This window comes from Cajanus cajan, chromosome 6, assembly GCF_000230855.2.
Source record: "Cajanus cajan strain Asha chromosome 6, NIPB_CcT2T_4, whole genome shotgun sequence".
In the NCBI taxonomy this organism is placed as follows: Eukaryota; Viridiplantae; Streptophyta; class Magnoliopsida; order Fabales; family Fabaceae; genus Cajanus; species Cajanus cajan.
In genome coordinates this window covers 4,613,316-4,640,746 of record NC_138522.1, presented here as the reverse complement: position 1 = coordinate 4,640,746, position 27,431 = coordinate 4,613,316, and the positions used below count along the sequence as shown (strand labels likewise).

The 27,431-nt window shown below is 30.3% G+C and overlaps 3 protein-coding genes across 3 annotated transcripts; 2 read left to right on the top strand and 1 right to left on the bottom strand.

Annotated features, from left to right (window-relative positions):
- Positions 1-3,265: 3,265 nt before the first annotated feature.
- On the bottom strand, positions 3,266-5,277 carry TIM8 (translocase inner membrane subunit 8). The gene is made up of 2 exons (XM_020377330.2): positions 5,107-5,277; positions 3,266-3,777 (listed from the first exon to the last, which is right to left on the bottom strand). Exons 1-2 carry the CDS (start codon positions 5,152-5,154, stop codon positions 3,589-3,591), a joined length of 237 nt encoding a protein of 78 aa, XP_020232919.1. The 5' UTR covers positions 5,155-5,277; the 3' UTR covers positions 3,266-3,588.
- Positions 5,278-18,289: 13,012 nt separating this feature from the next.
- On the top strand, positions 18,290-20,407 carry LOC109813193 (NAC domain-containing protein 83). Its single transcript, XM_020377333.3, has 3 exons — positions 18,290-18,587; positions 19,297-19,571; positions 19,786-20,407. The coding sequence occupies exons 1-3, from the start codon at positions 18,407-18,409 to the stop codon at positions 20,062-20,064; spliced, it is 735 nt and encodes a 244-aa protein (XP_020232922.1). The 5' UTR covers positions 18,290-18,406; the 3' UTR covers positions 20,065-20,407.
- A 2,102-nt stretch (positions 20,408-22,509) lies between these two features.
- On the top strand, positions 22,510-24,301 carry LOC109813166 (uncharacterized). The gene is made up of 3 exons (XM_020377301.3): positions 22,510-23,327; positions 23,508-23,593; positions 23,795-24,301. Exons 1-3 carry the CDS (start codon positions 22,898-22,900, stop codon positions 23,960-23,962), a joined length of 684 nt encoding a protein of 227 aa, XP_020232890.1. The 5' UTR covers positions 22,510-22,897; the 3' UTR covers positions 23,963-24,301.
- The last annotated feature ends 3,130 nt before the right edge of the window (positions 24,302-27,431 follow it).

Sequence of the window (27,431 nt, the reverse complement as noted above, 5' to 3'; positions counted from 1 at the left end):
AAAGTTAAGGAAGTTTGTGTATGGAGATCGTAATGAATTGTCACCTCCAGAAACATGTTGATTGGCCTAGACTACAAATTATAATAACATTTTTGTTTAATGCTACAAATTATGAAAGGTATGCCGTATTGGTCTCCCTACCAAACTTTTGACCTCCACATCGCACTTGGTTCACATAGTTATGGTTATGGTTATATAATATAAAAACCTTTTCTAATTATAGCATAGAACCCTCCAATTGGGCAACACAATATAGCAGAGAAAAATGCTGTTACCGAAATGTAGGAAATGGATTGTGAAATTCATGCAAATCTTCTTCCAAATTTCTTATCCTTCTCCTTCTCCACCAGTGAAGCTGGGCAACGATGTTCTGTTTGAAATCTTGATGCACCTCCCACGTTTTAGCATTCTCAACAAACAATCCAATGACATAATCAACAGCCCACGATCCATACAAGGTATTGGACACAGACGCTTGCCCTCCCTCGCCTTCGTGGTTTTGTGTATTTCCAATGTAAGTTGACCGCGCATTGCCTTCGAATTTTGAGTTCCCTTCGAGTTAAAATATGTAAGCTTATTATGTCTTAATTAAGTAAAGAAAGGGTCACATTAGGATTTTGTAAATGACTCATTATAGAGAGAGAACAGAAACAAAACATAGAGAGAAGAGAGAAAATTTATTATTCAGTTCACATATGTACTAGGTAACAATTTTTAAATTACAATTGAAGATTCACTCACCGATGGATCAGACTAACTTTTGAATAATAAGTTTGTAGGATATGATTCTTAATAACGGTTGGATCATTGAAATGATGTTTGGGTGTGGATTGAGAGAAAAATGCTTTGTAGTAATAACACTGTTTTTGAAATTTTTCATCTTTTTTTTTTTCTTTTGTAAAAAATTGTGTTTTATTTAATTTGACTAATTGTAAGCATTCTTTGGTGTATTCATTGAAAGCTTTCGTGTAGCTTTTGTTAGTCATAGTGGAGTTGTTCTTTTGTATGTATAACTTGTAGTTTTTACCCTTATATTAAGGAGTTTTTCACATTAAAAAATTTGTATCTTGTGTGTTTAAGTTATTTATTTTTGCTTTATTTTATTGATGCATTTGGCTTATCTATTTTTTACTTACAAGAGACACAAATTTTTTAACATTGAAAACCCCTTAATATAAGAGTAAAAATCATAAGTCATCGATTCAAAGAAAAATTCAACTATCATTATCAAAAGGTACAATGAGTCGTTAATGAATACACTAAACATTGTTTATAATCAGTCAAAGTAAATCAAACATAATTGCTTCCATTTCATTATTATTGTGAAATATTTTTCTTCCATTTCAAACCTCCTTTCGGTGATACAATTATCGAAAACGAATAATCATGTATTATGTACTTGTTTTTCAAAAGTCAACATGATCCAACAACAAACAAATCTTTAATTGCAATTTAAAAATCGTTGTCCGGTGGATATGGGAACTAACAATGAATTTTCTCTCATTTCTTCTTTTTGTGTTTTGTTATTATTCTCTCTAAACAATAAGTCACTCTCACAACCTTAATCTAACTCATCCCCACTTAATTAAGTGAAACATAATAAACTTATACATTTAAATCTATTTCCCACGTAGATAGGGAGTTCAAAATCCAACAAGTCTTAACCCTCAAATATATTATTTGATTAGACAAAAGTGAGTTCCATAAGTACATACAGGTCCTCACTTGTCATACACATCACAAGGCTCCTCCAATTAGCAGAACCGAATGCTGTTAGCATTCAAAAGCAAGCGAGTATCCAAAGCCACAAGTGTTAATTATCAAGGGATCCAACAAAATTGTTAGGGTATGTTTGGATTGATGGGATAAAAAAAAGTGGAGTGGGAAGAGAAGCTTATTCATTGGTTGGTTTGTAAAAGTAAGAATGAAACATAATGGAAGAGGAGGGTAATGATCTATTCCCTTCCATCACTTAACATCATATATCTTCCCTCCCAATGTGGGGTGTAGTTAATGGAGTTAATGATTTTATTTTGTGAAATAACAATTTTGTCCTTAACAGAGAATGTCTTCTGAGCAAAGAGATCTGGTATAAAATTAACTTTGTTTATAAATCATTAATATTGTCCCAAAATTCAAAATACCAAAAGCCACTTAAAATTAAAAAAAAAAAAATTGCAAATGAAGCCACTTGCATTCTCTTCTTCCTTTTTTTTTTTAATTGATATATACAGTTATCAATTTTATTATTTGTTTGTTTTATTTTTATGCTAAAAGTTAACTAACTGGATTTTGTGGTGAAGGTTAGAAAATTCTGAATATAGAAATTTTGTGCAGTTCACTTGCTACGAAATCCAATTTTATAGAGGATAGAATGATGAATTGCCATCCCTTATGAACAATGCTCAATTTTGTTGTATCTCCTTTATACCATTTTCATTTTATAAAATACTGTTTTTCAAATTAAAAATATAAATAAATAAAATATATTAAAATAAAAATAACATAAGAAAAAGTTATATCTCGCTCCGTTCCATCCTTCTTCTAAATAACAAAATGTAATTTTTCTTTCATTCTACTATAAAACATCCAAACAACCACATAATGACATTTTATTCCATTCCCTTCCAATCTATTTCATTATATTTTGATCTATTCCATTCCATTTTCTACCATCAATCCAACATAGCCTTAGGAAATTTAAGATGTAAAGTTTTGTGGACTTTAGTTTAGGATAGGACGAGGAAGTGTTTTTTTTTTTTTTTGATTCGTCTCTGGAGTATTTACCGTTGATAACAATGACTAATCTCCTCGCTACGTTAGAAACACCTCATAGGGTGGGATAGCTGGCCCCAAGATTTAACGTGACTGCATACACATAGGTTACATGTTTGGGTATATTAAACTACAGATGTTAGAAGATTCATTGAATCAATTTAATTCGCTTGCACAGTGCTTGATATACGAAAACACCAATTATAGTCCTGTAATTTCATGAACTACATTTGAACTCTGATACAAATCATCTCATGAGCCATGACTGTATATGCGGTAACATCAAAAGCTTTTCATATAACGCTCCTTTGAAGCAATAATATTACTATAGAAACCAAATAATATTTAATTTAAATTACATGATGATATAATTTATAACATGTAAAATATTTTAAGGGATATTGCACGATACATCCCGTGATACCGACAATCTATTGCAGCGCTGCTAAGAAACTCTTAACTTTCAAGGTAAGAGGGAGATTGGAGAAGCTTTAACAAATTATAACATTTTCGCGCATGATTATCTGTTTTTACTTGCTTGACTGACAATTTGAAATTACAAACCGCTTACGATCCGTGTACCTTTAAGTCACACAATGTTATTCACCATAGTCACGAAGTTTTTTTTTTCTCTCTAATTCACGAATGCCAAAAGGCAAACTAAATATTTTGACACAACAGTCTCGACAAATATAAACTAATCCAAAGAAGAAAAAACTGCCAAATAATAAGATTCCAAAAATGATGATCATGCAGAAGGGAAATTTAATATTAGATTGTTAACTGAGAAAGCACGTAGATAGCCCTTGAACTTCATTGCATACCCTGAAACCTTTTCATGACAAGCATGCTAACCTCCAAGTAGCGCTGTGCACAGTTTGAAAGACAATTATGTTCACTGGAACTGAATTTATTCCCAGGTGTACCCGTGATGCATTTGTCCCAGCATTCGCTCGTTAGCTTTGACACCATTTCATTAACCATGGCTCTTTGCTGTTCTTCCTGCATTTGGAGGGGCATAGTTAAGAACATGTTACTTTAATAGGGCACAGGGGATAACTTTTTTATTTATGCTGAAAGAAGAAAAAGGCCTAAATGAGAAGGGAATGCCTACTTATAAGTGGTATATCCTGAAGGAGTACCATTATAACCCTCTAATAAATAACAATAACTGACTATGGTCAAACAATCAAACTTATGTATCATGATCCTCACAAAAACATCATATGAAGGATAAAAGTACAATGATTTATATCAGAATATGGCCGGAAACACTAGCAGCAAGTTTACACTTTACACACTTGTACTACCCAAATTACAAACTAAAATCATCTTGTCTATCTGTTATGAGCACAAGCCCAAGGGAGAGTCTATCCCAAAAGACTAATCCTTTAAGATTGGAGACTCCTTAGACTTATAAGCCTCACTTATTAGGTGGGACTCCCCAATGTGGGACACTTAACACTATCACTCTTATCATCTCGGTTTCCTTCTATATTTCAGAGACAATGCCTAAAGTTCTTAACTGATTATGTATTAATTCAGTTTTATTCACATCTCTGGTTTATTTGTGACCGTGTATCACTCTTGCTCATTTCACTTATTTTAAACCCCTCTCCCCGCCCCCTCTAAAATATTTAACCATAAATCTGAACTTCAAAAACATTGTCTAAAACTGTCCTCACTTTCATGTATACATATAAATATAGCAAAATTAAAAATTAAACACAACAGAACACAAGCAAATAGGTGTAGCTTATAAATGAAAAAAATAAAAAATAAAAATACTCATCTTTTGATTTGATTAGACTCTATTCGTAGAATATGATGATAGGTAAAGTTAAGAGTTGAACAACTGAAAACATAGTCAATACTAACTCACAAAATCCATAGCCACGAAAAAAAAAAATCGCCAGCAGCTGAAGTACAACCAATCACCTTTACTTCCTAAAATTCTGAAAACTGATGAATGATTAAAATTAAATAGCACTGCCATGACACCATCATCTAATGCCAAAGGCAAATCAACCCTCCACTAATCTATATACGAATGTTTGTTCATTTTGCAATTTGCATGACAATTCAGACGAACTTTCTATCAACAATAACAGAATCAACCTTCACGTGATTCATAACTAACAAGAATGAACACTTAGATTCAAAGTTAATTAAGTCCGGAAACAAGCATATCCATATGCTGAAATCAGTGTCGAAATGCACATTTTAACAGAAATAAACAGCGTGCAAAATAAGTCGAATCGAATCGAAACAGAGATCTAAGAAATCGGAATTTCATGCAAAGTTCGGCTATGCCGGAAGAAATAAACTTACAGAGTAGAATTTCTGCATTTCAGCTGAATTAAGGTCTGAGAGATCCATGGAGAGAGAAGTCTTCAATCAAATCTCACAAAAACCCTAATGCCAGAAGCGAAACCAAATGGCACTATGAAACCTAAAACTAAAACCCTTTTGTTTTGGTCCGAAACCAGGAGAAAGTAGACGGGCCAATCAAGAAGGGTTCGTTACCTGCCTCACCATTTTGAAGGCCCAATCCTAATAAATTGTGTTAACATTGGCCCACTATATCAAGCATCAATAGAAACATTTTCTCTGGGCCCCAGAGGAACACAAACAAAGACCATTCTAGGAGCAATAAAAAAATAAGGCAGATGATAGACACACCTCCACTCTCGTATAAACACACTCCCTTTTTAAAAAAAATATATAAAATGTCTAAATTACCCTTAAAAAATAAAATTCCTAAATTTACACCCCCTTCCCGTACCCCGTTCCCTGCACTTCCCTTCCCCTCGTCCCACACCCCCCTTCCCCGCAATATATAATAAATAAGAGCAGCGATATATAGGTTCAATTACTGCTGCAATTCTCAACCGTGTAGGGTAAGGCCAGTGCTTCGTCGAGGTTGAGGCCTTCTCCCATTACCATGAGCTTCATGAGTTCAACGTCGGAGGAGTCGAGGGCCCGCCTCATGCAATGGATTTTCTGGTCCTCGAGGTCGAGAGCGGCATGGTGGTGGTTTGAATTAGCACTTCCATGTAAGGCAATAATAAATGGGACGGGATGGGATGGTTGTGCAGGAGAATTAAAGGACCCTTTTTTTAATTTTCTTTTGAGGAGGTTTGTTCTCTTTTCGAAAGTGGATGTTTGGGAAAATTTTCGTGCGCTTACTGTGTGCAAGACAAGACTGCATATCATGAGCTAAATTTAGAAATTCCTGAGTGTGCGTCGAAGTGCTGGAAGAACGGCAATTTGAGAAAAAAGGAGGTGTAGGGTGTGGGGGTGCGGAGAAGGGAGGGTGTGGGGTGCGGGGAAGGGAGTGTAAATTTAAGAATTTCATTTTTTTTAGGGTAATTTAGACATTTTATATATTTTTTTTAAAAAAAGGAGGTGTGTTTATATGAGAGTGGAGGTGTGTTTATCATCTGCCAAAAAATAAAGCAGTGGTCATAGTCCATAAGCCCATAAACAAGAGGGGAAGGCATCAAGACTACAAATTTTTACAAGGTAGATGATAAACACACCTCCACTCTTGTATGAACACACCTCCTTTTAAAAAAAAAAATATAAAATGTCTAAATTATCCTTAAAAAAAAATTCCTAAATTTATATCTCCTTCTCCGTATCTCAATTTTCTGCACCTCCCTTCTCCGCACCCCACACCTCGCTTTCTCGCACCCCACACCCCATACCCCCCTTCTTTCTAAACTTCTTTCCGCTCAATGGCACACGCATTGCACCTCTGCCGTTGATCTCGCCCTCGACACCCAACTAGATACTTCGGCGTCGAACAGCTCGCATTGCTCACTCAGGTTTTCTTCTTTCCTATGTTTCATGCCTAGCTCTTCGGAATTCGTACCCCCTCTGCTTCAGTTTTTGGGATCTGTGAACTACCCCTCTGGCCCCGCCGGGAAGACGCCGCTCCACATTGCGGCGGAGATGGTGTCGTCGGACATGGTGGCGATGCTGCTGGACTACCACGCGAACCCCGATGTAAGAATCGTGGATGTAGCAAGTTGGACAGTGGTGAGGACGAGAGAGAAGCCATGAAATGTAGCAGTAATTAAACCTATATATAGCTGCTCCTATTTATTATATATTGCGCGAAGAAGGGGGTGTAGGGGGAGGGGAAGGGGGTGCGGGGAAGAGAGTGTCGCCTTCCCTGATTCCGATGCTGTTGAGCGGCGGCTGGTAGTGAAAGGAATTGACGATCTTGGCTTAGATGGCTTTGCTCCTGGGGAACATCATTTATTGATAGTCAAGGTACCCGAAGTTTCATGAGCAGACCATTATAAACATTCGCCGGAAAGATCTGGAAAAAATTCCCGGAATATATGAGTCAGAGTATAATGCCTAATATTTTATACTACTTCTCTTTTTACGGCCTGTGATACCGGAGCCTCAACATCCCTTGCCTAAGAGGATTGCAAACCATAGGTTGTTTCATGCAAATCTCAGCCACATCAATTTCAAAGGAGAGGTGGTGTAAATTTAGAAATTTTTTTTAAAGGTAATTTAGACATTTTATATATATTTTTTTAAAAATGAGGTGTATTTATATGAGAGTGGAGGTGTGTTTATCATCTGCCTTTTTACAATTTAGAACCTATTTTATATTTTATTACATTAATTCAAATAAATATATTTTTATAAAAATATATTATACGTTAATTTATATTTATATAACAAAATATCATATAATTTTTAAATTCTAAAAAAATATATAAATTTGATCTATTTACTACAAAATTTTAAGTATAGCTAACAAATTTCACTTATTTAATTCCTCTAAAGTGGATAACTTGCTTTAGAAGATAAATTAAATGATTTTGAAAAAAAAAATTAACTGTCAATATTATATGTATATACATAATAAACCATGAATGTGCGTGTTAGTATATTGAAAGTTGATTTTTTATTAATAATTATTTTTACTTTATTAATTTTGTCTCACTTAAGTTAAATCCTTCAAATTGTATATATTAATTGGATATTTTTGTTAAATATATATTATATAGTCCATCTACCTCATAATAACTGTAGTTTAAGATTTCTATACATAAAGATAAATGTATCATTTTTTATACAATTTTATTAAAATAGTTCACCCTTTCAATAAATGTATTACTTTAAATTGTGGTAGTTGAATAATTTATATAAAAATATATTAGAAGAAAAAAAAAATATTATATTGAAAAAGAGAACATCATTTATTTTATAACATTTTTTAAATACTAAAATTATATGTGGGATGGAGAGATTACTAAATACAACCCTAACCAATAATATTAATTTTTGTCATGAAATTTTGCAATCCTTTCTTAGATTTCCTTTTTTTTTTTTTTACAATAACTAGTTAAAACTCCAACTTAATCAAGATTTAATGCAAATTAATTAAACTTTTTTACCTTTGTGTCATTCATGATACATCTTATCTTTAATTTTCAATTACATCTATACACATATATATATATATATATATGGATAAATTGATTTATAACTGTTTTTTGTCTCTACATATTTTTTACCTTAAATATTCTTTAAATAATAAAAAAATAATATTAAAAATTAATCATCATGTAATCATTCAAATAAGTTAGTTACTTCTAGTCACTCAAATATTCAAATTTTTAATCACTCTTACTATTACACCTCAATTTTTATTTTATTTATAAATAAAATATAGAAGTATGGAATTTCTCAACCCCATTAATTAAGATAAATCAAAACAATAATGAATCATAACTAAACACTATGATTAATTAATACTAATTAAAATTAGTTGAATAAATTAAGATCGATATGTAGATCCATTATACCTACAAATACAATGCATATATATAATCAAACCTTGGAATGGTATATATATTTGGTGTTTTCCGTCATATATTATTCGAAGCTTATAGGTTTATATAATGACCGCATAGATCTCAAGAGTGATGAAGTTGTGACTGCTTGCGATCAATTACCAGAACGATGAAGTTTCTTATGCGTTAAGCATAACTTGCCTTTTCTGTTGCATTGGTAGGAGGAGATCATGCAACACATGATTAATTGGTTGGAGCCTGGAGGCTCCACGCACACAGAAGAAAAAAGAGAGTGCAAAACCAGTTGTTGAAATGAAAATTATTGTTTAAATGCATTAAGAAAGATAATAGTGAGACCCATGCTAGAACTACAAGACACCCCTTTAAAGGGTTACCACCTACAAAGTGCATTCCTTTGTTGTGCAAAGGGATTCAACCTTCCAAATATACTATAAGGACTTTTATTTTCTTTTCAATTTTCTAGCCACGGGATGAATCTTTCTAAATCTTTTGTTACCTGGAAAAAAAGGTTATTATCTCTTCAAAGCACGTACAAGTAAGCAACATCTTCTTAGTGAAGTAAAGTACCAATCTTTTGCTAACAAAAAGAAAAAAGAAAGTACCAATTAATCTTTTTCAGTGTTTGGTACAGGAAAGAACCTTTCTATCTAAATTAGTTGACTCTGTGCCTGTTGTGGTTTTGCTTTTTTTTTTTTTTTCTCAAAGATTGAGCTTTTTGATTTTCCATATTTGTTCGTCAAATTAATTAGATTCTCCGAAAGACTTTACAAACAACAAATTAAGATTATACACTCAGTAACCAAATAGTGGGTAAGAAAACTATTATAAAGGAAATGAAAAAAGGCATATCATCTTTAGAAACACCTGCAGCTGGAGACATAAAGTGTGAGTGGCTGAGTCATTTATCCACCAATAATTGAAATTCATAAATAGAAATTAAAGAATGAGGCGAGAAAGGCTAGTTAATTTAAATATCAAATCCACCAAGCCACTAGGATAACTTTAAACCTAGTAAATTAAATTCGAATTACTTGTTTTTAAGGCAAATCTAAGGTAATGGTTTATTTAGTTATTGGTTATGAAGCTTTGTGGCCCCACATGTCAAAGAAAAATAAGAAATGCTGAGTCAGTTCTACACAGATTTCTGGACATATTGTCATCAATCACATAAGAGCATCACTAACCCTCGTACTGTGCTTAATTCAAGTTCTAACACTTGGACAACTTTAGTACGAATCATAGATAAGTAATCTGGTAATAGAATAACGATAAACTTTGCCTAAAGCTGTGTGTGCTGTGTGCATGCAAGACTTTCGTATAAAAAAGGTGGCAACCTCTTGGGTGAAGTTTCGTTGATTAAAATAATGATAAAACTCTAATGATAAATTTAAAATTGAGTAAGTTAACACTATAGATGATAGATATGTTTAGGGTTTAGGGTCTAGGGTTTAGGGTTTAGGGTTAACACTATAAATTTAAAGGTTGATTCATCATTATAGAATTATTTTTTAAATTAATTATATAAATAAGTTATTTTGAAATTATTTACATTTTTGGAGTTGTTTACTATAGTGTTATTATGAGTTATAGTAACACTAGTGTCACGTGTAATTTTTTTTTTTTTAAATCATAAAAGTCATGTAATAAAAGTCGTTACAGCTGATTAGCAATTTAATTTTTTTTACGAAAAAAATAATATTTAAAATTGAGCACATTAACACTATAGATGATAAATATGTGTATGGTCAGACAAAGGCTGATTCACCATTGTATGATTATTTTTAAAATTAATTACGTAAATGGGTTATTTTAAAACTATTTACACCTTTGAAATTGTTTATTATAGTGTTGTTATGGGTCATACCGACATTAGTGTTACGTGTAATCTTTTTTTAGAAATAATGAAAGCTATGTAATAAAAGTCGTTACAGTCGGTAGCGACTCAATTAAAGTCGTTATTTGCTATAGCGACAAACAACGACTTATTTTTTTTTTTATGAAATCGCTATAAACTATAACACCTAAAAATCTTTAAAAAATAATAATTAAATGAAGTCGCTATCGGTTATAATGACACTATTTAATTATTTTTTTTAAAAAATATTAATTTATTAGCAATAAAATAAAAATAAAAATATTATTTTTATTAACAATCGAATAAAATTTTCATAAATTATTAAATAAATAAAAGTATAAAATAAATATTAATTAAATATACTAAATGTCAAACACTGTTCAAAGTTGTTATGGCCCATAGCGACTTCAAAGTCACTATAGTCTATAGCGACCTTTATTTTTTTCTTTTTAGAATCTTTTTTTTTCATTTTGTTTTTCTTTTGTTACTCACTTATTTTTTCATTTTTTTTTTAACTTTTTATAAGAGTTTTTTTCCAGATTTTTTAAAGCTTTTCTTTATAAAAAAAAATGGATTTGTTTTAATGTTAATTATTTTTATTTCAATTTATTTTAAAAATACTACTAATTTATTTTTGGTTGAGTGAGCTATTTTGAATTATTTTTAAAGATATTATTTTTTTGTAAATTATTAAAATATTTTAAATTATCAACTCTTAAAATAAATATATTTTAAAAAAAATTATTTTTATAAAAATATTATTTTTAAAAAAATTGAGCCATTTGAGATGTTGAAATAAATATATTTCTATTATTTATCTTTTTTTTATATTTTTTTACCAGGTACTGTTCAAAGTCATTATGACCCAAAACGACCTCTATTTTTTATTTTATTTTATTTTTAGAATTTTATTTTTATTTTTTTCATTTTGTTTTCCTTTTGTTACTCACTTATTTTTCATTTTTTAAAATTTGTTTCCAGAGTTTTTTTCCAGATTTTTTTAAGTTTTTTTTTTTTAAATGGATTTGTTTTAATGTTAATTATTTTTATTTAAATTTATTTTAAAAAATATTACTATTTTTTTTTTGGTTGAGCGAACTATTTTGGATTATTTTAAAAAAATCTCATTTTTTTTATAAATTATTAAAATATTTTAAATGATCAACTCTTAAATAAATATTTTTTATTTTTATGAAAAAAATTATTTTTAAAAAATTGAGTCATTTGAGATGTTGAAACAGTCGGTAATGATACTACTAAAGTTGTTACAGCCGGTAATAACTTTAGCATGACTAAAAAAAAGAATACACGTGACATTAATATCGTTATGACCTATAATAAAACTATAATAAACAGACCCAAAAGTATAAATAATTTCATAACAGCCACATTTATGTAATTAATTTAAAAAAAAAACCTACAATAATCAATCAGCCTCACATAAACTATGAGTGATAATTTGTTATATTTTTCACCTGAAATTTGTTACATTTTGAAAATATTTTTGGCTTATGTCAATTAATCACCATCTTTTCATTTTTTTTCTTTTTCATTTATTTCTTGAAAAAGAGAGAGAAATGGTAATCATCATTTTTATCCCTCTAATGAAAAACACTGATATCAATTCTTTGAAAAAATTTGAAGTCAGAGATACAATCAATTCGCGCTAAATAAAATCTATATATATTGAGCACGGTAAATTTAGAAGTAATTCTGCCTTAAAAGAAAAAGGAAAGAAAATGTATTTAACCATATTGGTGGACTTACATGTACTTAAGGATAGTTGTACTCTAACTTTAAGATAATATATAATATATGTGTGTTTTATATTATTTTTTTTGTCTTTTAAATTTATAATTTGAATCTAATGTTTTGAACTTCTCGATTGTTGTCAATTTTTATCTTTTATTAATTAATTTCTTTTTAATATTATGCTCTCTTTTTTATTTATATTTTATTTTTAATATATATTTCATTCTTTTTTATGTAATATTTATGATTTTATTTTCATATATATATATAATAGTTTTTTTTGATAAATTGTTTTCATTGACTAAAAGCACGTCTTAGATCTACCACTGTATGTAACTATTAGTATCTATAATTTCCGGTGCTTAACACAAAATAGGGGTGACCAAGATCCTTTCGGGCCCACCCTGGTTCGGCTAGAAGAAAATTAAATGAGTTTGAACTATTCTGAGTTATTCTAATTCGGTTCAATATTCTATATTATATATATATATATATATATATATATATATATATATATATATATATATAATTATGTATTAAAAATAAAAATATTTAATTTAATAAAATATATCCTTATAACATAATATTATATTTGTAATGAATTATTTATTTAATGTGCATATTATAAAATATATTTATTTTTATTTTTATATATTCTATTCTATTCTACAAATTAACTATTAATATTGATATATTATGTTAAAACAACTAGTTTGTTTAAGTCACTCGTCTAAGTCATACTAGACACGATCCCTTTAAACAAAATTTTGGATTCAAGTCTTGTGTATGAAAAAAAAAATGTGATTAAGATAAGAGACCTTACTAAAGGCAACCAACTAATAAGTTTTTCAACAAAGATTAATCATCGACGAAACCAAGAGGATATTTTGTACCAATAACATAATTCACAAAAAAAATCTTGTTTCATATATTTCAACTTAGGTTCAAGTTCAAATAAATGATTTAGTCAAAATTTTGAATCAAATATGGATGGTGTTCCTGTAAGAAACATTTCCTTGTTAATCTTCTTCTCAATTGCTAATCTTCGAAACTCCGAAGATAACAATAGCCTGACTCCTTGCTCCGAGTGGTGGGGTGGGTACCTACAAAGGTACCCCAACGTTCAAGTAAGTGTTCGGTTTATAGCAATAAATGCAGTAGTATTAAATGATCATACCTATCTTTCCTATTCCATCAGTCTTCTATTTATAGTAACATATTTGGGTCTGATGGGCTTTCTTGATTCTGACTTCGATAATTAATAAATTAAATCTTAATTCATGATGACGTGGGTGTTTATTATTTAATTTACTATTAACGTGAGTCAGATTAATCAGTGAGGATAACTTATTCTTTGTTGGTCGAGTACGTGCTCGGCTTGTGCCACGCCCACATAGGTATTCGGTTGGTGTCCTACCCGAAGTGTCTTTTCTTGGTTCAAGTGATACTATGGTGAGGTTCTAGGATTTAACCGAATGTATGCTCGGGTCATGTCAAGGCCGGATGGGTATTTGGTTTGCACCATAGCCGAATAGTTTACGTGTTGCTTCATCAATCAATTTCTTCCTGGCTTCCTCGTCTTCACGTGTTGGGGTTATTCGGTTTATCCCCTGGCCGAAGGGGTTGTCCCATTCCTAATACAGATGGACTTTAGGATGTAGTGGGAGGAAGTCATGGATGAGTTTGTTGGTTATCAAATGATTATTTCAAGTAGTGTCTAATGGTATTTTGCAAAATTAGTTGTTTTCCACCATATGAAAACTTGAGTGGGTAGTATTAAAGGACACACAAGCATGTCCTATATGTGAAGAGGACACATGTCACTAACAAGAAATTAATGAAATTAAAATAGCTTATCTTGGATATTAGAAATTTCTTAGTTTTAATCATTTGTTTTGTTGAAGAAAGTTTTTAATAGATGTTGAGACAATGAAGTAGCTACGATTGTCTTAATTGGAGCACAAGTTTTTGAACGCATAAAAGGCTTAAACGTTTTGGAAAGACACGAAAGCAACCCATAAAAAAAACACATGGAAGAAAAGATCAATCTTCTTTGATCTTCCATATTGGAGTCTGCCTAAACCCTAAACCCTAATGTAAGACATTACATAAATGTGATGCATGTAAAAAAAACGTGTGTAACAATGTTATTAGAGCACTTCTCAACAATTAGGGAAAACAAAAGATGATGTCAACATTCATTTACATTTACTTGATATGGGTATAAGAGAATAATTAACCCCACAATCTCATGGTAAATGAATATATTTACCACTAGCATATTATAAAATGTCTAAAATAATGAAGAAATTTTTTTGTGAGTATCTATAAGATGTGAAGGTGCCATAGGGTTTCTGTAAAGTTTCATGATTATCATGATGTAATAGTTAGTATTGTTGGCTATTTGGGACATATTGCCTAAGAATATTATATATGCTATAACCAAATTATGTGCTTCTTCTTTAATGCAATAGGTAATAAAGGGATTGACCCTCAAAAGTTGGACCAATTAGAGAATGAGGTTGTTGTTATCTTGTGTCGGCTAAAGAAATATTTTTCTCCATTTTTTATATCATGGTTCACTTAATTGTTCATTTAGTGAGACAAGCTAGGTTCTATGATTTGATTTTCTTATAGTGAATGTACTCAATTGAGCAATATATTAAAAGAGCATATAAAGAACTAACATTATTCAAAAGCATCCATTTGTGAAAGTATATTGTAGAGGAAACTATTGAGTTCTATACAAGATACATACATTTTGGAAGTTGAAGCTATAGAAGTTCATAAGTCTCGTCATGATGGAAGAATTGTTAATAAGAGTACACATGGTGTAAAGATTATGACCTTGCGATGAGGAGAAGTTCTTTAAGCATATTTGTATGTAGTAAATAATACTAATGAAGTTGTCCTTTACTTAATTGCACACAAAGGCATTGTGAAGAAAAATAACATGTGAATGCTTGAAATAAAATGGGTGATTAATAAGCATAACAAGACTTTCTCGACTTTGTTCAAAGAATAAATTGAAAATGACAATACGCCTTTTGAATTATGATACATTGAAATTGCTAGCAAGTGAACCTAACTTTGATGTCATACGATGAGGTGGATATGATATTAACAAGTTTTCATTTTATAATACAAAATCAGAAAATGAGGAAAGTACCATTTAAAATAATTGGGTTTATGGTCGTGGTTGAGTCAACGTATTTCTCAAATTCAAAAAGATGAGTATCCTATTATGACACCTTTATGTTACTTTGGAGTTATCAAAGACATATAGGTGATTGATTATACTAGTTTTAGAATGCATGTTTTTAAAATGTAAGTGAGTTGACAATAATACTGGCAAAATTGATTATCTAAGTTTTACCTTGGTTGATCTTGAGAAGATAGGTTCTAAAGAAGTGTCATACATCATGACTTCTCAAGCAAAATAAGTGCTTTATGTCACTAATTCTACTAACAAAAGATGGCATGCATACTTTGAATGTAGATAATGAAGTAGACGATACGTATGCCACATGTGATAACCTTCATGAAGGGTGAGGAACATTCCAACTTGACAATACCAAATTTGATTCTAATTATAAGTAACATAAAACAAATTATCAAATGTTAAGAAGAGTAATTAAATTAGTTGTTAAGAAATAGAGTTAAAATAAATTAAGGATATTGATTGTTGCTAATAATTAGAATAAAAAAATAATTTGTTACTTATAATTAAAATCAAAGATAATATTATCAAATCAATTATGTTTATATTAAATATTGTTCATAATTTTTAGTTTTTATTAATTTGTTATTTTAATTAAATTTTTTTTTTAACTATCCTTACTTATGTGTGTATTTTTCAAGACATACAGATAATTTATCGGGTACCACTCACAAGGTGGAAAAGATAATTAGTCTACTTGAAAAATGGTAAAAGTGTCACACAAATGAAGGAGTTGACTTTGTGTCTTAGTGCCATAACCAAACATTGGCCATTCGATTTTGGAAAATGCTGATTAATCCTCCGAAAGAAGACGCCGAAATTTCTTCCAAATTATTATAAAAAAAAAAATTTGGACGTTGTATCAGAATACCTTTCGACTTGTACATAGCATTGCTCTTCAATTTTATATGCAAGTGAACAAAGGCTTTGGGAGAGCACAACAAATAAGTTTACTAGTTTTGTGGCCTTGCTTGGCTGAAGTATGGCCAGTATTCTTATCAAGGATGAAACTTGTTAGACATTATATATTGATCTAAGCATGTTAATCAGATTAAAATTAACATATTTAGATCACATTGGAAGAAAAAAAAATCAAGAAGGACCAAGCTCCAACTATTATGATTTATTATTCTAAATCTCTTTAAAACAGTTTTAGACCTTCATTCTTAGATGGTGTTGTAGGTTATAGATAAAAATAAAGTTTTAGACCTTCATTCTTAGATGGTGTTGTATAGATAAAAATAAATTCAGTATCTCAAAGGAAGAGAAATACACTTCTTTTATAGAGTTATGATTATCACAAAATTCAAAAAAAAATACTTTCATATAAAAGATAATGAATATATTCATATAATTATTGTAAGGATAATAGATTGAATCTAGACTAACAATAAATCATATTAAAAATAACTTCCTCATGAAAATAAAAATATTTTCAAGTTGAAAACATTATCCTCAAGCAAAGGACATATTTACTCCTATTAAGAAGGAAGTAACCAACAGCCATGTTTTAAAGAATGTGAAGAATAAAATATTAAAGATTATTGTATATATATGGTACGAAACATTAACTTATTATCACTAGTAAAAAATTAGTATATTACGTCACCTCTTTAACGTCAGATACACTAAAATCTGGTGTAAAAAAGACGCGGTGACATTTTTATAATTTTTGTGAACTTTTTTACATCGGACCTGGTAGGGTCCGACGTAAAAAAAAAGACGCGAAAGCGAATAAGAGAGTGGGAGGCACACCCGCATGCATTCACTGACTCGGATCTCATCATCACTTTTTTAAATTCTTCTCTGTACCCTCTCCCTCTCCTTTGTTGCTGAATCATTTTTTTATCTTCTACAAAGTGGGGTGAATTCTTCGTTACTCATTCGCACACTATTGCGACTTATCAAGTAAGAATCAGGGTTTCGCTAACATTTTTTTGCTTCGCATTGCTATTGTGGCTATCTGTTCTATTCGATTTTTTGGTTATTCTATTTGTTTGGATTGTTGGCCTTTTTTCTTGGTTGTTCTATCAAGCAGAACGGCCCGTTCTCTAAGCAGAACGACTCGTTCTCCATGCAGAATGACTCGTTCTCCAAACAGAATGGGTCGTTCTGCTTGCACTCATTATGTTTTTAGTTTTATTTTTTTACTATTTTTTTACATCAGACCTTGGTAATGTCCGACGTAAATTTATGTCAGTTTTCAAAATTAACTAACGTAAATTTACGTCTCCTGCATTAACGCCGAACATTTTTCTAACGTAAAAAAACTTAAAATAACTGACGTAAATTACGTCTTTTGTACTGGTATATATATATTTAACCATAACTTATGAAATTAACTTCTATATTTACTATTCGTATGATGTTCCAAACAGTAATGTGCCAAAGACGAAGTGAATTGAATTCCATAAGCGGCGTAGCATCGGAGAGGTTATAAGACTCATTTGACTTGTCACTGCATATACGATGAACAAATTGGCGACAAAAAATCGTGCGAGTAGTATCAGTTCATTGATAAGGACACCAGATAGAGGATTTTATTCATAAAATTCCGAGTCAGTAACGGGAGAAAGCATAGTCATGTTAAAATTTAATGACAAAAACTTTGTTATCCAAATATCCGACCCGAATTCGAATAGTGAATTAAACTCACATCCGGTAGATGTATAATCACTTTATTACGATAGAAAACTTCAGGCATATATAGAAAAGGCAAAGAAAAAGATCTTTATAACGCTGATAAGAACTTTTGTTTAAATTATTTGTCAAATATAAAATTTAGCTCGTTAAGTATTGTCAACTTTACATGTTCGTTTCTCAACTCTTCCCTCAACCAGCTTTTCTCATTCCTAACCCATATAAATGTAAGTACAATCATTCATTAATGTGCCTGTCATCATCAGCTTCACTTAGAGTTGGCCAAAATTCCAAGTTTAAAGAGGAAGACTTAAGCAAATGGAAAGGCTAAATTTTATCAAAAATGGAATGAGTAGATTGCCTCCCGGATTTCGTTTCCAGCCAACTGATGAAGAGCTTGTGTTTCAGTACTTGAAGTGTAAGATCTTCTCGTGCCAGTTACCTGCTTCAATCATTCCTGAGATCAATGTCAGCAAGTATGATCCTTGGGATTTTCCAGGTACCAAACTTACCTTTAGTCACACCTATCATAAAATATAGATGTCGATGTAATTAAAACATTACATTTATTATTCATATTATGATAGATATTAATCATCCGTCATTAAAAATGAATTTTCTATATTAAATGTTGATATGTTATAAAATATATAAACATGTTATATCATTGAAATCTATCGTAGATATAGAATTAGCATAGAATATCTAGAACACTTAAAATAAAAAATCTCTAACACATTGGTGTATAGTACTCCTCCAAACATGTCACATGTCAATTTTTTATATTATTTTTCAAGAAAAGATTTTTTAAGAAATAATAGATATGAAGAAGATTCTAAAGGTGTAACATAATTATTAGTATTTCTTTTACTTAATGCGTAAGTTTTCAGAATATATGGCTGTCGCATGATATGGTATTAAAGTATTTAAACCTTTATTGACCAATTACGTTGTCTAGACTTTGATTATTAATTTATACATATATATATATATATATACACAAGAGACTAGTGCAACTTCAATCTTAAGCCAGCTTAATTTCGCAGGCATTGAGATGAGGGGGGAAAAATACAATTAGAGCCAAACCAAACGAAAAAGATCAGAGTAATCGATCAATCGTTTAACATGCCCTAATCAATGAAAATGTTGTAGTATAGTTTATTGCATGCATGCAATTATAACTTGACTGTTTTGGTGTATATACTTAGGAAATTGTGATGAGCAAGAGAGGTACTTTTTCAGCTCCAAGGAAACGAAGTATCGAAACGGAAATCGCATGAACCGAACAACTAACTCTGGATATTGGAAGGCAACAGGATCAGACAAAAAAATTTCATCATCAATAAGTAATAATGGCATTGCCGGGGTGAGAAAAACTCTAGTATTTTACGAAGGGAAATCTCCAAATGGGTCTCGAACTGATTGGGTCATGCATGAATATCGACTCGTCAGCTTAGAATCTGATGCTTCCAATTCATCCCAGGTAAATTTCAATTGTTTCTATAATTTGAGTTGTAAATTTTTTAGAGAGACTCTACTAGAAAACAAAAACTATATAGTTATAGACTAAGTGAATAATAACATGGTTAATCATTAAAAAATATATTAGAAAATAAACATGAGAAAGATATTAAGATATGTATAATTCTTAAAAAAATAATTATATATTTATTTGTCAAATGCTTTTGGATTGGCAGAACTATGCAAACGAGATAGGGGATTGGGTTCTGTGTCGCATGTCCATGAAGAAAAGAAGTAAAGAAAGTGGTGACAACTCTACTGCTCCCAGGAAGAACAATACAATGAGGAATTCTGTTCAGGTGGATCAGCCAAGATTCTTTGATTTTTTGAGTGTTCAAAATTCAGCTCCAGCTCCTATACATTCTTCTACATCCTCGTCTTCTTCAAGTTCCAATAACTTTGTAGAGGTCTCTTCACCTAACCACGAAGAAACAAGCGGCTATGCTGATTTTTAAGTGCAATAATGTAGCTAGTATTACATATCTCTTCCTTTTATCAGCAATCTTCAGGTGTCTATATATATCCATGCATTAAGAAAAATGGATCATATGGCAGAGAATGTTCATGTTGATTTGGTTCTAATTAAAATGGAGCAGACGTACGTTATATCTAGGATGTCTCAATGCTCCCTATTTCACTAGCAACCACACTAGGTTTTCTCATGTTTTTCTGGTAATTTTTCTCTTTTTTTTTCTTTGGTTAACAAGTATTCATCATCATGTCTTGTAAATTCTATATATTGCACTATGGCTATTGTTATAACTCTATGTATATATGACTGGTTATTTTAATATTCAACACTCATAATTTTCTTACCACAAGAAGGGTTAGTTTGCGGAGGAACCATGTGATATGTAGTGATAAGCTGGTCACACAGGATCGAAAAAGTTTCTTAGATGGGCGCATGCATTGAGCACGACTAAAATATAGTGACGCTAAAACTAATTATTTAAAGGGAACTACTATGGTACTCATAAAAATTAAAGGGTTTTGGTACATTAAATTATGTAAATAAATAAATTTTAAAAAAGAAATTTTCATAACAAATTTTGTTTATATATGATAAAATTAAAAAATTAAAAAAAATTATAATAATATTATAAAAATATTAAAATTTAAAAAATAAATAATATAACTGAAAAACTAATTTATACTATAAATTTAAAAAAAATTATCACCAAAGAAAAATTAAAATATATTAACAAAATATTAATATTAAAATTTTTAATTATAATAGATGCTATATTAAGATATAAATTAAAAAATATAAAAAAATTTAATATAAAGATATAGAAAATTTTATACAAATAAATTATTAAAAATATTAAATTAAAATAAAAATAAAATAAGTAATTATAATAAAAATAAATAAATAAATAAAATGACTGTTCCGGTACCCCACAATTATAGTGGGTACCGTATGTAATGTACCACGTTAAACATGCACTTATATTATTGTTTGATAAATACTTCTATTAGATTAATTATGTATATTTTAATAATTTATTTCATACAAATTTTTTTTTTTAATATTACTTGCATCATGAAATAAACTGTATGTAGGAAATAAATTTAATCAATGCATATGTGACCATTTAAATGATGCTAATGATAGTTGAGATAGAGTAAAAAAAATTAATATTGAATTATTACAATTTAATATATATATATATATATATATATATATATATATATATATAATCAAAAGCTACTCTAGTAATAATTAATTTGATCGTAATAATATAAAAATAATTAATTAAAATATTCCGATAATTCACACTATGATACAATAATTGAAAAAAATGATAAAGAGACAGTGACATACGTGAACATACAAACAATATTTGCATTGTGAACCATTCATAAATTATCATATGATATTTTTGCAAATATCATATGATAAATATCAACAATATGGTGTTGATTTTCACAATAATAAATTTAAAATCGTCATTATATAATAAATTGTGTGTAGGGATAACAAATTATTCTTCTTGAGAAAGGATAAATTAAGGTCGAGAAAGAAGAAGAAAGTTGTGGCAAGAGATAGCAGAAGAAAAGTGGATATGGTTTTACATTGATTCAGCAATACTAACATAGGATGTAATGTATTTTACATCCGATAAGTAACAATCAATTTAGAAAAATCGGTAATATTTATAAAATTGTTAGCTCGTCATATATTACATTGATTACAGCACAACCAATGTAATATTTTGAGACGTCATTAGCTATTTTTCCATTATGTGCATTAATTAATAAAGTTTGAGAACCATATACATGCATTACTTGTGACCACACACGGCGTGGATTAACTAATCTCTAATAAAAGATATACAATGTGATCTGCATAAATAAAAATATTAATTATTTAGTTTTTCAAAGTTTGTTTACGAGAATATTTTAGGAAACGAGCAAAAATTAACGACTTTAATCTTGAATTAAAAATTTATGATTTTTTATTTAAGATGTCAGTTAAAAAGCAACTATCTCTTTGTGTTGACTATAAATAACATTGTTGGGATTCATCCCAAGTCCCACATCTGTAAAATGAAAGAACATTGGCTAGTTTATAAGGGTGTCCACCATTCCATATAAAATAAGGTCTTTTAGGAAGGAGTCCAAAAACAAAACTGTGCGGGCCTAGTCCAAAGCGGACAATATCATACTATGGTGGTCCAACAAGTGGACTATCGGGGATTTGATGCAGGAAGACCCTCAGTGATGAGGCCTTTTGGAAAGGAGCCCAAAAATAAAACCGTGCGGGCCTAGTCCAAAGCGGACAATATCATACTATGGTGGTCCAACAAGTGGACTATCGGCAACAAGTGGACTATCGGACCCAACAAACATAAAAGGGTGGAGTTGTGCAGTGCAAAAGGATGAGGAAGCCTTAATTTGAGAAAAAAGACAGATAAGCGACAGAACCCAGTTTGAGGCAATGTTGATTAGTTCGGGTTCTGTTCGAGCCTTATCCTAAGTGGACACACACATAACAACATAAAGTCCCGTTCCAATACAGGACACAACAACACACATTACAGTGAATAAAGTTTTTGGTTGCTATATTTGAGCAAATAACATGCAATTAACAACCGTGAACACGTTGTGTTTTGTAGTTATTCCAACTGCCACGTGCACGCAACCCCTTCATAATCCTTCACCTCTCATTTCAACTTTCATCGAACTCATTCTTCTGTGAGTTTCTGAGTTTGAGTTTGTTTGAATACAAGTTGAAAAAAAATTTTAAAAATATTTTTAACTTGTATTCAAACATCTCTCTCCAAGATGGGTGCCAACAATTCAAGGCTGCCAGGAAGTGGGGGAGAGGTGTTGCCGGCTAAAATCCGGCCTCTACTCCGCCGCCGAGTGGAAGAGTTGAGAAGACGGAGGAGCGGAGCCACTATGGGAAGAGAACAAGAAGAAGAGGCTACATTCTCAAAGAAGCATATTCTCAATTTTGATGATGAAAGTGAGAGTTCTACAATTGCCAAACGTGGAGATAGCCTCTCCAAAGTGGTTCCCTTGCCCGTTGAAAAGAAGGATGAGGTTGTTGACAGTGATGAAGAGGAAGAAGAAGAAGAAGAAGAAAACGAGGAGGATGATGAAATTGAAAGTGGAAGATTTATAGGTCCTGCCTCGCCTAGCTTCAAAATTTATTGCATTCAACCTGAGAATAGTAAAAGAGAGGCAGAATTATGTCGCTCAAATGCTCTAGGTACTATTTTACATGTCTTTCCTTCTTCTTAACCATTACCATTTGAGTTAATTATGTTGAGATGTCATGAGATTTTTTGGCAGAATTATGAAGGATTAATCATGTGTGTTCATAGCTTGGGAAGTGAATCTTACTTTTTTGGCTGGAAAATTAAACGGTGTTTGGCATTGAAAAATGCAGGTGATCATGAAAATCAAACGTGTGTGTTCCAGAAATCACCTAGTGCTAACAGTGTCGAAAGCTCTGCATCAGCTGACACCAACGAGGTATAGATATGTGTGTATAAAAGCTGTTTTCAGTGTTTTGGGATTTCATTTATCACCCTTTTTTTCTCTCTCGTTTTTTCACTCTATAGCTCTCACAACGTTTACAAGACACAAAAAATATAAAGGAAGAACGAGTTACCTAAAGATGTGTGTAGTAAAGTAATTGTAACATTCTTATCTCACTGTCTCTCTGATTAACAGATGCTTCAGCTTGTTGAAATGAAATCAGCTCCGAAGAGAAAAGGAAATAAGAAACAGAAATTCGGGGCAATGAAGAATAATATATTCCACGTTAGGCATCTGCGTAACCGAAGGCACCCAATGGATTGCTCTTCCAATGAAAGAAGAAATATTCTTACAGAGCATTGAGATGCCAGAAAGAATGAAGACAAATTATTATTATTTGTTTGGGCTTCCGTAGGAACTTGTTCAATTTCTTCTAAATCGTCATATATCAGTCAGTAGTTGATCATTGTAAATTGTAAAACATTCTCTTTGAATCTCTCTTTCTTTCGATTATATATTTATGTAACTAATTATTCCCAAAATATAAGAGAAAATATATTTTATTAGTGAGAAATGTAAGTAAATTCAATAAATTTTATCTTTTTTTTTTTTTTTTTCTTTACATTGAGTGATGAAAATTACAAAATCGCCATGAAAATCGAACTTAGACTCTCTCACTGCTAGTGCTAGCTATAAAAAGATTAATTGGTCATTCATAATGACACTCGTAATTATTTGTGATGTTATATTGGTATGTGCCACTTTTAATTTATTTAATTTTAAAAAAATATTTATCTTAAAATAAAAATTAAGAATTGAAATTATAGTAATTTTAAATTTTAAAAAATGAAAAATAAAAAATACACTATTTTATTATAATCAAACCAAAATTTGCTTATATTATAAAGATAAGTCAGAAACAATGATTTTAATTTTTAAGAGGATGAAAAACAAAAAAAAATAATAAAATAGGAATTAAAATCAAAATTCTTTCATTTTGTAAATATTAAAAACATATTTAATCTTAAAATATATAAAAATTGGAAATATTTTTAAAATATTTTACTTTCAATTTTTGTTATTCACATTCTTTCTCATGTTGTTTTGTCTTCTATCAATATTTGGTTGACATAAGTAGTAACAGCTTGTGTTCTTTAATCAAGATATTCGAGGTTTGAATCCTGACATTGAATATGGAAATAAAATGTATTGGAGGAGAAGTATTTACCTTGTGTCCATTTACGATCCTTGACAGAGATTAGTCACTACTTGCTTTTAACAATAAATACTTCGTATTAATATGGTTAAAAAAATGTTATTTTTTCTTCTTTATTTATTTCTATTTTCTAAAAATTAATTTTTGAAATTTGTTTTATTAAATAGTTATTAAAAACTAATAAAAAAAACAATCAAACACAATGCTTCCCTTTATATTGGTTATTAAAATAATGAATTGTGAAGATAATGGTGTTACTTATCATGCTTTATAAAAAGTTCATATAAAACTTGGATGGTTGTACTAGTAGTCCAGTTTGGTTCAACCAAAAATTAAACCAATCTAATTATGACACCAAATGTTAAAAATATATTTGAAACTTGATTTATTCGTCCTAACTGTTAGACTTGAGCAACGGTCGATTTTGGATGAGTTCAAGTTCAAATTTCCAAAACTAATGAAACCCTTACATCTTTTTCAATCCATAGCTGATCAATTATTGTATCGAAAAAGTCAGGTGGTGATTCTCAGATTAATCAAGTTTAACAAATGGGTATTTTTGGATTGATCAACTTTTCGAGAATGAAATGAAAGACACATAGGAGGAATGAAGTGGAGTAGCAGAGGGACTAAATGGAACAGCGGAGGGTAAAGCAGATCAAAGGGGATTGATAGAGCGATGCTCCTCTGCTCCTTCGTAGAAGCTCTGAGACATAGAAGACCTATCCAACTACAGGCTTGCTGAGCTTTATGACAACAAAAATGAAGGTGTGAACAAGATGAAGACAAGCAGTGAAGGGAAGTGGTGGAACTGTTGAGAGAGGGGGAGAAACAAAACTCAGAAGAAGAGATTAAGTGCAATAAAATGAAACAAATTTCGAATATCGACGGTTTCATTTTTTCCAACCCAAAATTGATTGCATTTAACTGCATTTAATACTTTTTTTAAACTGTCAGAACACATAACTCGAAGTGTTTGTGTCCAATTCTTCATTTTGTACCTTCCAATTTCACAAGTTTGGGCGACTCAAAAAATTTTGATCAACCCTACTATTTGCACATGTTCCACACACAATTAAAGTTATATATCTAATAATAGAGTAAATTACACTCACAAATTTTTTTTTTAGATTGTACTCAATATTCTTCTATTTTGTATTTATAGTAAAATTCCTTAAAAATTTAAGAAATGTTACATTCGTATTCTATATGCTTTTTAGATATTGTACTTAATACCTTTCTATTATTTGGACCTATAGTGAAACCGTAAAAGTTGAAAAACTGTTATACTTGCATCTCTTGTATTTTATAGAGATTACACTCAATATCCTTTCATTATTTGGATTTGCAATGAAACCCTTAATAAATAAGTAGTTAAAAATGATTAGACAATAATAATTATAACAACTCGACAAGTTACTACACTTATAATTTAGTAGTTAAGTAGTGAAAAACATAAAGAATTCAACTACACACTAAGATTATTATGCAATAATACCTAAACATCCATGCAACATATATGTATAAAGTGTAGAAAGTAAAGCAAGTTTTGTGAGTTTTGACTATCAAACATAAAAGTTATAATAAAATCTTATACATATACATAAATATACATCTAGAATAAAGTACTGAAAATATAAAGACTATAGCATCTACACAATTATTGCATCAAAACAACACTAAACAAAATCATCACCATCTTTAACATGCCACCTAAAATTCTACTTGCCCTCTAACCTAACTCTGTCATGTTTCAATAATAATATCATCATTGTAGTTCAATATAAGGAATGCACAAGGATAATCACGTAAACAAAACAAAAAAAGTTAACATAGCATAAGTAATTAAGCTGATTATGTAAATACAACTCTATTAGCACAAACACAACATTCAGCTACCCTTTCTACCCTCTTCCTTCCCCTTTTCATTTTCCCATCTCTTTCCCCTCGTTGCTTTCGTCCTCACTCAAGCCTCTACAACATTGCACCGTTGTGATCACCACCGCTACATCCTTCTATTGCCTTCGCCCTTTGAAATGTGGTTTTTGCAATCTCTTGTCTTTTTGTTGGCATCTAGTTATGTAGGTGTTGCCGATATGATTGTACAGATATCGACAATTTTAGAAAGAAATCGAACAATTAAGAAAATACAAGTTAAATCTAAAAGTTAAAAGGACTTATATAAATTATTTAAATAAAACACTAAAATATTGTTTTTTAAAAAATAAAGTACAAAAATATATTTTTTCAAAAAATACTTACACCTTCTATCACATACGATAAAAATCTCGAGATAAATCACAACATTAACTATTAATTTATGAATGATTTGAATATTTAAATCTAGAATGTTTTTTTTTTTCTATTCAATCTATTTAATATAAATAGAAAAATTGTATGAAAATAAGGCAGCATAAAACTTAGGTACATTTATATATATATATATATATATAATTAATATTATAACTTGTAATTAAGTTTTTGTTCATTTACATGCTATAAAATCAAAAGAGTTTGGATGGTTACCAATTTGAGAAGTGGCGTGGCATGAAAGATATTATCATAGTATAAATAAATGTAACACAAAAGCGAGATTGAAAGAATCTATCCGAGACC